The 12813-nt window shown below is 42.9% G+C and overlaps 1 protein-coding gene across 3 annotated transcripts in view; it reads right to left on the bottom strand.

The window, feature by feature from the left end:
- Window positions 1-12813, bottom strand: part of CSMD3 (CUB and Sushi multiple domains 3) — a 748293-nt gene that overhangs the window by 652644 nt on the left and 82836 nt on the right. For all 3 annotated transcript variants that reach the window (XM_050890742.1, XM_050890743.1, XM_050890744.1), the window contains exon 2: window positions 7054-7276. In XM_050890742.1, the coding sequence (XP_050746699.1) occupies window positions 7054-7276 (223 nt within the window). The remainder of the gene's footprint in view (window positions 1-7053; window positions 7277-12813) is intronic.

Raw genomic sequence — 12813 nt, 5'->3', positions numbered from 1 at the left:
GGCAGTTTAATAAAGCAGAAGCAAAGGTCACGCGCGAAAGCAAAGGAAAACAAAAGATTTTATTCTCTACTTCCCATCAGCAGGCGATGTTCAGCCACTTCCCGGGAAGCAGGGCTTCAGTACGCGTAGTGGTTGCTCCGGAAGACAAATGTAAACAAACGAATGCCCCCCACTTCCTCCTCCTCCCCCTAGCTTTTATACTGAGCAGACGTCATATGGTATGGAATATCCCTTTGGTCAGTTTGGGTCAGCTGTCCTGGCTATGTCCCCTCCCAAGATCTTGCCCACCCCCAGCCTACTGGTGGGGGGGGGCAATGTTGGAGAGACAGCCTTGATGCTGTGTGAGCACTGCTCAGCAGTAGCCAAAACACTGGTGTGTTATCAACACTGTTCTAGCTACCGATACAGAGCACAGCACTACGAGGGCTGCTGTGGGGAAAATTAACTCCATCTCAGCTAGACCCAATACAATCTCCACCCCTTATTCCATACCATTTGCGTCATGCTCAGGTCCCACATAATTTAATACACACATACATATACATATATCTTCTAACCATCCCATCGTATTTAATTCTCATTACTGAAATCCCTTCTTACCAACACTTACAACTTAAACTACATACTTAAACCATCTTTATACCCAACATACAGATTTACACATTCTCATTAACTACTATCTTCTGTCCTTTAACAGAGAGATATTACTCTCCCATTCCATGGGCTTCTTGCACTCCTCCAGATGTTCACAAACAGGCTATGACTTGGGCCCCATCTGTCAAGATGGGCGTTCAGGACAGGAGAATCAGTATGTTTGATTGTTGAGCACCAACACTGGCTTGGTTTCAGTCATCATTGCACTCGTCTTGTTCCTTGTGAAACTCACTCTTCGTTAGTTCAGGTCATTCCTGCTGCATTACTTCCTACAACGTACAACTCACATCACAGATTATTTTTCCCCCAAGGTTAAATCCCCTTGAGGCACACACCGGGTCTCCCCATCCTTCCGCATTACCCACCAAGTACACCCAGGTCCTTGAGCAAAGACAATCCCACGAATGGGTTTGCCTTTTCCCATGGGAGGAGCAATCCATACCGCCTTCCCCAGCCACTTCCCCATGTGCACTATGGGGACCTTATCTCCTCCCACAGTATCTAACGGTTTTGTTTGGGCAGGACCAGGACGGTTAGCAGATCCCCTGGTGTTAACTAGCCAAGTGGCTTCTGCTAAATTTGTATCCCAGTGCTTCCATGCCCCATTGCCCAATGCTCTCAACATAGTCTTTAACAGTCCATTATATCTCTCAATCTTTCCAGAGGCTTGTGGGTGATAGGGGATGTGATACACCCACTCAATGCCATGTTTCTTTGCCCAGGAGTTTATGAGGTTATTCCAGAAATGAGTCCCATTATCTGATTCAATTCTTTCTGGAGTACCATGTCGCCACAAAATTTGCCTTTCGAGGCCTAAGATGGTGTTTCGGGCAGTGGCATGGTTTACAGGGTATGTTTCTAGCCAGCCAGTGGTTGATTCCACCATGGTGAGTATGTAGCGCTTGCCTTGGCGTGTTCGTGGCAGTGGTCCAATATAGTCAATTTGCCAGGCCTCGCCATATTGAAAACCCAGCCACCGCCCTCTGTTCCAGGGAGATTTTACTCGTGTGGCTTGCTTGATTGCAGCACATGTTTCACATTCGTGAGTGACCTGTGTGATGGCCTCCATGGTCAGGTCCACCCCTCGATCACGAGCCCATCTGTATGTTGCATCTCTCCCTAGATGTCCTGATGTTTCGTGGGCCCATCGAGCTACAAATAGCTCACCCTTACGCTCCCAGTCCAGGTCCACCTGAGACACTTCAATTTTGGCAGCCTTGTCTACCTGTTCATTGTTTTGATGTTCTTCAGTGGCACGGCTTTTGGGCATGTGAGCATCTACATGACGTACCTTTAGAGCCATGTTTTCTACCCGGGCAGCAATGTCCTGCCATAATGTAGCAGCCCAGATGGGTTTACCCCTGCGCTGCCAATTGGTCTTCTTCCATTGCTGCAGCCACCCCCATAGGGCATTAGCCACCATCCAGGAGTCAGTATAGAGATAGAGTACTGGCCACTTTTCTCGTTCAGCAATCTCTAGGGCTAGCTGGATGGCTTTCACTTCGGCAAACTGACTTGACTCACCTTCTCCTTCAGTGGCCTCAACAACTTGTCGTGTGGGACTCCACACAGCAGCTTTCCATTTCCGATGGTTTCCTACCACACGACAGGATCCATCAGTAAACAAAGCATAACGCCTTTCGTCTTCTGATAACTCATTATATGGTGGTGCCTCTTGAGCACGAGCCACATCTTCAGGCAATGCTCCAAAATCTCTGCCTTCTGGCCAGTCCATGATCTCTTCCAGGATTCCTGGGTGGTTGGGCTTCCCCAGTCGAGCTCGTTGTGTGATCAACGCTACCCACTTACTCCACGTAGCGCTGGTTGCGTGGTGTGTAGAGGGGATGTTTCCTTTGAACATCCAGTGTAGCACAGGCAGTCGTGGTGCCAAGAGGAGATATGCTTCTGTACCAACAACTTCTGAAGCGGCTCGAACCCCCTCATATGCTGCTAGTATCTCTTTTTCAGTTGGGGTGTAGTGGGCTTCTGATCCTCGATACCCCCGGCTCCAAAACCCTAATGGTCGACCTCGGGTTTCTCCTGATGTTTTCTGCCAGAGGCTCCAGGTGAGACCATGCTCCCCAGCTGCAGTGTAGAGTACATTTTGCACAGCTGGTCCTGTCCGGACAGGCCCAAGAGCTACTGCACGAGCTATTTCCTGTTTGATATGTTCAAAGGCTTGTTGTTGCTCAAGGCCCCACTCAAAATAGTTCTTCTTTCGGGTTACTCGATAGAGAGGGCTCACAAGCTGACTATAACCTGGAATATGCATTCTCCAGAACCCCACAAGGCCTAGGAAAGCTTGTGTTTCCTTCTTGTTAGCTGGTGGAGACATAGTTGCTATCTTGTTGACCACGTCCATAGGCACATGACGGCATCCATCCTGCCATTTTATTCCCAAGAACTGAATCTCCTGTGCAGGTCCCTTGACCTTGCTTTTCTTTATGGCAAAACCAGCTTTCAGAAGAATCTGAATTACTCTTTTTCCCTTCTCAAACACTTCTTCTGCCTTGTTGCCCCACACGATGATGTCATCAATGTATTGTAGATGTTCAGGGGCATCACCCTGTTCCAGTGCAGTTTGGATTAGTCCATGACAAATGGTAGGGCTGTGCTTCCACCCCTGGGGCAGTCGATTCCAGGTGTATTGAACACCTCTCCACGTGAAAGCAAACTGTGGCCTGCACTCTGCTGCCAAAGGAATTGAAAAAAACGCATTGGCAATGTCAATTGTAGCATACCACTTGGCCGCCTTCGACTGCAGTTCATATTGGAGCTCTAACATGTCTGGTACAGCAGCACTCAGTGGTGGTGTCACTTCGTTCAGACCACGATAGTCTACTGTTAACCTCCATGCTCCGTCAGACTTTTGCACTGGCCATATGGGACTATTGAAAGGTGAGTGAGTCTTGCTGATGACTCCCTGGCTCTCCAGTTGATGAATCAGCTCATGGATGGGAGCTAGGGAGTCTCGGTTTGTGCGATATTGTCGCCGGTGCACTGTCCTGGTCGCAATTGGCACCTGCTGTTCTTCAACTTGCAGCAATCCCACAACGAAGGGATCTTCTGAGAGGCCAGGCAGGGTAGATAGCTGTTTGATCTTCTCTGTGTTCACAGTAGCTACACCAAAAACCCATCGGTACCCTTTTGGGTCCTTGAAGTACCCTCTCCTGAGATAGTCTATGCCAAGGATACAAGGGGCTTCTGGGCCGGTCACAATGGGGTGCTTTTCCCACTTGTCCCCTGTTAAGCTCACCTCAGCCTCCAATACAGACAATTCTTGGCATCCCCCTGTCACTCCAGAGATCCAGATGGGTTCTGTGCCCCTGTATCCTGATGGCACCAGCGTACACTGTGCCCCGGTGTCTACCAAAGCCTTATACTTCTGTGGGTCTGATGTGCCAGGCCATCGGATCCACACAGTCCAGTATACCCGGTTATCCCTTTCCTCCTCCTGGCCGAAGGCAGGGACCCTCTATTCTTGTTCCTGGTCAGAGTATTCACTGTCTGACCCTTTCAGTGCCAGACCAGAAGTCCCTTCACCAGAATCAAGGGAGGTGATTTCAGTTCTTCTATGTCTGGGAGATCGCTGATTGCCTTCTTGTGTCTCTACAGCAACCACGCTGACAGACTTCTTGGGTGACCCCTTCTTAACAGCAGTCTTCCCTCTCAGTTCACGTACTCGGGCTTCCAGCTTAAAGGTGGGTTCACCATCCCACTTCCTCATGTCTTCCCCCTGATCACGCAGGAAGAACCAGAGTGCACCACGCGGCATGCGCCTGGGGCTCCCTTTCCTTCCGACCGGGGCAGGAGGGGACTGACTTCTTGGGGCACCCCTAACAGCCAAGGTGCTGTTCTGTAGGGATGAGGATGTACAGAGATTTTCTTCAAAGTTTTGGAGCCAAGAAGACACTTTCTCCACAGTTGGTGTATCCATATCTGGGCAATACATCGCTGCCAAGCTGTTAGAATAGGACGCTGGAGCACTTTGAATCACCTTCCTCCACATGGCCCGTGTGCACAGGACATCCTCTGGATCTTTGGAGACCTCATCATCATCCAGATCACTGTAGATTACTTCTAGCACTGCTAATTCTCTCAGGTATTGGATGCCTTCATCTGCAGTAGTCCACTTTCCTGGGGAGCTGACAAGATCTTCCTTGAATGGATATCTTGCCCTCTGTAGTGGGTTGACCCTGGCCAGATGCCAGGTGCCCACCAAAGCCGCTCTATCACTCCCCCTCCTCAGCTGGACAGGGGGAGAAAATAAAACGAAAGGCTCATGGGTCGAGATAAGGACAGGGAGATCACTCACCAATTACCGTCACGGGCAAAACAGACTCGACTTGGGGAAAAATTAGTTTAATTTATTGCTAGTCAAATTAGAGCAGGATAATGAGAAATAAAACCAAATCTTAAAACACCTTCCCCCCACCCCTCCCTTCTTCTCAGGCTTAACTTTACTCCTTATTTTCTCTACCTCCTCCCCGCCCCCGAGCAGTGCAGGGGGACGGGGAATGGGGGTTTGGGTCAGTTCATAACACGTTGTTTCTGCTGCTCCTTCCTCCTCAGGGGGAGGACTCCTCACACTCTTCCCCTGCTCCAGCATGGGGTCCCTTCCACGGGAGACAGTCCTTCACGAACTTCTCCAACGTGAGTCCTTCCCACAGGCTACAGTTCTTCACGAACTGCTCCAGCGTGGGTCCCATCCACAGGGTGCAGTCCTTCAGGAACAAACTGCTCCAGCATGGGTCCCCCGCGGGGTCACAAGTCCTGCCAGCCAACCTGCTTCAGCGTGGGCTCCTCTCTCCATGGGGCCACGGGTCCGTAGGTCCTGCCAGGAGCCTGCTCCAGCGCGGGCTTCCCACGGGGTCACAGCGTCCTTCAGGCATCCACCTGCTCCGGCGTGGGGTCCTCCACGGGCTGCAGGTGGATATCTGCTCCACCATGGACCTCCATGGGCTGCAGGGGGACAGCCTGCCTCACCATGGTCTTCCCCACAGGCTGCAGGGGAATCTCTCTCTCTGCTCCGGCACCTGGAGCACCTCCTCCCCCTCCTTCTCCACTGACCTTGGTGTCTGCAGAGTTGTTTCTCTCACATCTTCTCACTCCGCTCTCTCTCGCTGCAACTGCCACTGTAACTTTTTTTTTGCTTTTCTTAAATATGTTATCCCAGAGGCGCTACCACTGTTACTGATTGGCTTGGCCTTGGCCAGCGGCGGGTCCGTCCTGGAACCCGCTAGCATTAACTTTATCAGACATAGGGGAAGCTTCTAGCAGCTTCTCACAGAAGCCACCCCTATAGCCCCCCCCCGCTGCCAAAACCTTGCCACGCAAACCCAATACAACCTCCTTGAACTTCATGAGGTTCTCACGGGCCCACTCCTCAAGCCTGTCGATGTCCTTCTGGATGATATCCCGTCCCTCAAACGAAACAACTGCACCACTCAACTTGGTGTCATCTGCAAACTTGCTGAGGGTGCACTCAATCCCACTGTCCGTGTCATTAATAAAGATATTAAATACTATTGATCCCAATACAGACCCCTGAGGCACACCACTTGTTACTGATCTCCATTTGGACATTAAGCCATTGACTGCAACTCTTTGGATGTGACCATCCAGCCAATGCCTTATCCATTGAATAGTCCACCCATCAAATCCATTTCTCTCCTATTTAGCAGCAAGGATGTTGTGTGGGACTGTGTCAAAGGCCTTACAGAAGTCTAGGTAGATGACAACTTGACTTACAGAAGTCAAGATAGATGATAATAAAGATAATTAGCAAATGTATGGATAATATATCTGTTGCTATTGTTGCGGAGTTATTATGTATCCCTCAAGCCGCAACATTCCAGAACTGGACATCTGGGCCATGACTCTGAAGCAGACACTGATAAAAAATGTTCTGTGACCCATCACACTCTTGATGTTTCAAACTGTTTTTTTCACACTTGTAATCCTTTTGTGTTAGAAGATGCTCATACACAACTGAAAAAAATTTACCTATTCTTTCTATCTTAAATACGTTATCTTTTTCTAATCTCTCTTGAAAGCCTCCTGTTGCAAACATTACAAAAGTTCCACTGCTACTAGATCACGCAAAATGAGACCTCCACAATCTCATATTCACTTTACTTTCATTTATCCATGCTCATATGCTTCTTAATTAATTACATTTTGTGGAGACAAATTTTATGAGGGCTAGATTAATTTTAGTACTTACTTTAGAATTAAAGTACATCATATAGATTTTAAGACATTTATGATTAATTAAGGAAAGTGTACATTAAAGTCTAAATAAGAAAGAATCCATAATTTAAAAATATTAGCTTTAACTATTTTCTCAGATAATTTTAAGATATTAATACAAATTATGTTTTAATGTTTATTCTTTACCTTGTCCTAAAGTTTGCAGGATGAGGATGCCCATCATACAATGACAGATAATCATATTCTTCTTCTAGAGCAAAAGACTGAAAGATGATCTGTATTCTGTTTCTTTCTTCTGCTATTATAACCCATGTACAGTTTGCACCATTTGGATATCCATATGGGAAGCCAGGGCTTTCTATAGTGCCATTAAGTCCTTTTAAAGTTCCACCACAGGTATAAATAAATCCTAAAAAAAACCAAGGAAACAAAAGTTAGCAATCCATTTTTATATCAACCTTCAGTAAAATATGTCATTGGAATTCATGATTTTTAAAAAATTATCAAAATACTGCTTTGCAAGTACTGCATTTAGAAAGGTAAAGCCCATGTTTTAGTACAAATCCTGGCCACTTAACACAAAACAACCCCACCCACCTAACAAATGTGTTTTCCATGCTGTTTATGTAAAGACATATGGTAGCATCTTTGCAAATAAATATATATAAACAACACTATGACTAAATTTGGTCACCTATGAGGCAAAGTATTTGCATCAATTCCCTTTTTTGTAAAAAGGAAGAGAAGCAGCCAGAGCAAAGTAAATGAGTCTTCTTTTGGTGAAGGTTTGATACAGGCTAGATCTATTAACCTTCTGCTGCTCCTCCCCAGATTTTGGGACTGGAAGAGGTTGAAAGGCTATTTATTATGAACAAGCTTTTTCCAGTCAATAATTCTGGTTTATGAAAGCTGTGTACTTGAAGACTCAATTTGAAATAGCCATCTGTTGCATCATTATATTATCTCATGTAAATAACTGCATTGTGTATTTGTAACCAGAAAGAACTTAGTAAGCTTTTCTATATCTAAATAAAATATTAAGATGAACAGCTTACGTGTTTTGACTGACCCTAAGTAGGTGGTGTTTTTTAACCCCAGTAGTCAGCTAAGCCCCACACCGCTGCTCTCTCACTCCTCCCCGGTGGGATGGGGGAGAGAATCGGAAAGGTTAAAAGTAAGAAAATTTGTGGATTGAGATAAAGACAGGTTAATAGTTACAGCAAAGGCTGTGAATGTAAGCAAAGTAGAATAAGGAATTCATTGACTACTTTGGCAGGCAGGTGTTTAGCCATTTCCAGGAAAGCAGGGCTCCATCACACCTAACGGTTACATGGGAAGACAAACATAACCCTGAACATCCCCCCTTCCTCCTTCTTTCCCTCAGCTTTTATCACTGAGCATTATGTCATATGGTATGCAGTATCCCTTTGGTCAGCTGGGGTCAGTTGTCCCAGCTGTGTCCCCTCCCAACTTCTTGCCCATCCTCAGCCTATTTGCTGGGAGGGGCAACACGAGAAACAGAGAAGGCCTTGATGCTGTGTAAGCACTGTTCAGCAATAACTAAAACATCCTTGTGTTATTAACACTGTTTTAGTCGCAAATCCAAAACATAACACCATAGGATCTGCTATGAAGAAAATTAACTCTATCCCAGCCAAAATCAGTACAGTGGGTCAAAGCTGAAAGGTGGATCTGCCAATAGATCCTTTTTAACATAAATATCCCCAAATGTCAGAAATGGCCCCTACATTCAAAAGTCAAATTTTCTTGGACTATAAGCAATTTTCTTTTTATATAGAAAATCCATTTTCTGAGAAAAAATAAAAACCAAGAATAATTATAAAAAGATCTCCCCCAAGTCACTGTGTCCTGGCAGGGCAGGTCCTTTTCTATACTCTTGCTCTCAGTTCGAATGCTCGTTTACAGCAGTTCCTAACTCCTCTGGGTCCTTAGGATATTTTTTTCTTTCCACCAGCTTTGCAGTCTGACTGTAGGTCTGCATCCCCTCTCCAGGCTTTCTGTTCTTTTATCCCTTAAATATTAGATCAGTTTTCCTGCTTTTCCTTTTGCACTCCTGAAACTTCTCTTCCCCAAGCGTGCTAAGAGCAAGCCCCCTCTGCTAATGGGGAGATTTCCTCAACTGAGAGAAAGCACAAAGTGCTCAGCTGCTCAGCTTGCTCTTTCAGAGAAACACGATATACATTTCATAACAAACTATGAACAAACAAACCAGATGCCGTCTCTTTAATTATACACACATGTATATATTTGAGCTCCTTAAATCGTCTTCTTTATAGCATATTCACAAGCTTGTCTTCGTGTTGAGCATTTAAATGTGCAGAGACCCCTTTCTCTGAAGTACGAAGCAGAAATCTCTTAAGATTTTACACTTTGTATCACTACACTGTAAAATAACTTTTCTTGACAACAGAGGAGGAGGAGACATCCAATATTTTTATCTTGGCTTTTTCATATTTATCTCCAATGGTGAGAAAAGATGCCTGTTATGAAGTGTGATTACTCTTTTACTACAAATATCAGTATATCATAGATATATAGGACAGAGAGGGAAAGGGAGATCCTCTTAGGCTTTGTTTGCCTCATCTGACATGTATAGCAAATTTTACCTTCTACTGCAAATTAGCTTAGAGAATTCATTTTCATATCAGTGCCTATGCACTTTCATTTGTTATCAACCTTCATTGCTAGGAGTCTTTTTTATTTATGTCTTTCTGCATCTCCCTCATATACTCAAACTATTTTAAAACCTCCTTTATGTGTTATTATTTATTATTTAAGCTGAGCTGTTTTATTTAGCATTTTAAAAATCTTTTGGAATACTGTTCATGTGCAAGTCACTTTACAAAACTAAAGTATTTACTCATCATAAGATCTTCATCCTAGAAATCTAGCACCTCCTGCCAAATATAGTCACTGGAATAAGACTTTTAAAATAGCTAAGTGTGCATAATTTTATTAATTTTATTTATTAATTCCTAGAAATCTCTTGCTGAGGCCTACTTCAATTGAATTAGAGAAAAAAACAGAGAGAGAGAGAGAGAGAGAGAGAGAGAGAGACTTGAAAATTAAATAACATGCGCTGTTAATCTCTATGTATCTCTCCAGACCAAGTGTGGAAAGCACAGTGTGAACTTTGGCCCAAAATCATAATACAGATCCATAATGAAGAACCTGTGTCACTGTTGCTGTATCTAAGTCAGGATAGCTATCAATTACATATGTACTATTCTGTTAATTCAATGCAAGCTATAAAGAAAAACTCAAATAACAGGTCTTTTCTGACCAAAATAAAATTATATTTAAAAAAAAAAAAAAAACAGAGCCAAAACAATGAGAAAGTGCCTTGTGAAATAACACACTACTTATTAAGAAATGTAATGCTTTATATTGGATCCAGTAATTGTTCCTATCCATACATATATATGAAATATAAACTTCCATGACATATGAAAGTTCAATTTACTCCTTTTGCTCCATATCCAAACTGTAACAAAAGAGAATTATTCATAAGCTGCAAGATGATATAACTTGGATATTTTTCAGTGTTGACTAGCACAATGTAACACAGCTATGCACGTGTCAGAAGATACATTTTTAATTCCAAGAATGGAAAAAACAATGAAGTTTGATTTTGGTAGGTTTACTCTTTTAGTCTGTAAAATAAAAAATCATGCCAACAGAATCCATACATCATGCACTTTAATCTCTACTTTCATATGTTAATCCATTCTGTAATCCTCTTCACCTTGGCAGACTAACTTGGTTACATTCAAAATAGACAACATGCATTAACTGACTGGTCTGATCAAATGTTGAAAACATGACATTTATTTTCACAAGGCAAAATTCATGCTGAATAACTGGTAACATATACTGTGATCTTTTTCATCTAGATTTCAAAACTAGCATTCAAAACAGATTTTACTTGCAAATTGTTTTTCATTAAAGAGGTTTGATTCAAAGCATGAGACAAAGAATTTTGAAAAGCTTGAAGTTAGATTAGAAAAGAAAAATACTTGTTGAAGTAAGTGTGAAGATGAACACCACCACTGATGATATTGTCTTAATAGTTAGCATGATTCAAAGTTTCCATTGTATTGTTTTCCACCAGATTTTAAGATTCAGATGTTTAATTCTCATCAATTTTACGTGGATAAATATTTCTTGAAATCAGAAAATACTGCTGATCTTCCTGATTTCAGTCATCCTTTGATTCGTTGTGGGATTACAGTAAGCATCAGCAACATCAGTTCTTATTTAATCTATTTATTCAATTTTCATTGCTTCTAACAAAGCAAGTAATACTTACACCATATCCATACCCCTTGCCCTTGGATGTCCCATAACTATACTCACTCACTACACTACAAGATTGTCTTTTGCTTTTTTTCCTCCTGACCATTCAATTATACTGTTTAATAACTTATTTCCCCACTTCTCACCTTCCAAGTACTCCACATCTTTTGTTTAATCTCCTTTATTTAATGTATTCTTTAATAGTAGTCATCACCATAAGATAGTTATACTGTGTCTGCATTTATTAACACACTCACACATTTCTGAGTTGCTTGTGTATTTCCTTTTAAAGGGGTATTTAATACTTGCTGTCATTTACTTTAAGAGCGAACTGAGAAAATGGAAGGTGAATTGTTCACATGCTGCTTTTTTTCTTCTGTATCTTTTCTGATATCCCGATCTTCTTTCATCTCTTTCACTTGCACCCATCTTAAAGCATGGTCAATCATATCTTAAAGCACAGTCAATCGTATCTTAAAGTATTCCTTAGCCATGTTATCCATGTTCATCTCCCTTTTTTTGGGCAATCTACCTATTTGCAAAATTGTTCTTTTCTCCCTAGAAGGTGGTCCTCTTCCATTCAGAATACATCAACTTTACTCACTTGTCTCTCCTGCTCTTTGCATGTTTCTGCAACACCTTTTTCTATTTGTGATCTTTGACCACCTGACTGTCTTTGGCAGCAAGGAGCAGTTAATTTTCATGATGACCATAAATCAGGAAGGATTATTCTCCTAATTCTCTTCTATTGTACTGGATTCTCTTTCTGTTGACTTGTATTATCATCACCTTAGGTTTTATGGTGCCTGTGTGTTCATCCTTCTTGTTTCCTTATTCTCCCCTATAGTCCTGTTTGTGAAACCTCTTGCTTTTGTAGTTTCATATTATACTCTCACGTGTGTTTCTTAGCACTTCAAAGAACCTATTGGAATGCTACAGTGATAGATTTCATAGTGATGTGAACCCTTCCCTGTTTCGTGAACTCTTTTCTCCCTCCTATCAATCCTTCCTGTTTTCAGAAAATATGTACACAATCTTTCTTTCTAAACTATCTCAGCTTCTATGTCATTTTAATTGTTCTGACATGCCTTACAGCAAGATCTTTGAGCCCATTTACAAAATGGAGAAGAGGAAGATCTCATCAGATGTAATGACTGTATTTTACTTTGGACTATGTTTGAAATTTACCTTTTTATCTCTTCTCATCATGTCTTAGTTCTCTTCCATTTATACTTTTCCATTTCTCAATAAACCTCTTTTCTGCATGAAACGAGCCTCCTTTCTCTAACCTTAACTTCCAACACAAAGTTTTATTGACTTTTTTCACATCAGTACAAACATGCAAGATAATTGCCTCCTTTAATGTAGTGGATTTAGGTCCTTCCTACTCTCCACCTTTTTCTCTGCCTCCCTGAAATGGCCAGCAGCTTGCACGCTCCTTTCTTTCTCTACTGTGCTTTCATAACAGGTGTGACTGGTGACTTTTACATAAGAACGCTCACTGGTGTCCATTCCCACCAGAACATTATAACCCCCTGGTTCTTTCTGAGTCTCATTTTCCTCCTGTGCTAGGCATGGAAGGTGCACATACCAGCAGCAACCCTGCACCACAGCACACCAGAACAGAAG

This window comes from Gymnogyps californianus, chromosome 2, assembly GCF_018139145.2.
Source record: "Gymnogyps californianus isolate 813 chromosome 2, ASM1813914v2, whole genome shotgun sequence".
In the NCBI taxonomy this organism is placed as follows: Eukaryota; Metazoa; Chordata; class Aves; order Accipitriformes; family Cathartidae; genus Gymnogyps; species Gymnogyps californianus.
This window is presented reverse-complemented; position numbering and strand designations above follow the sequence as displayed.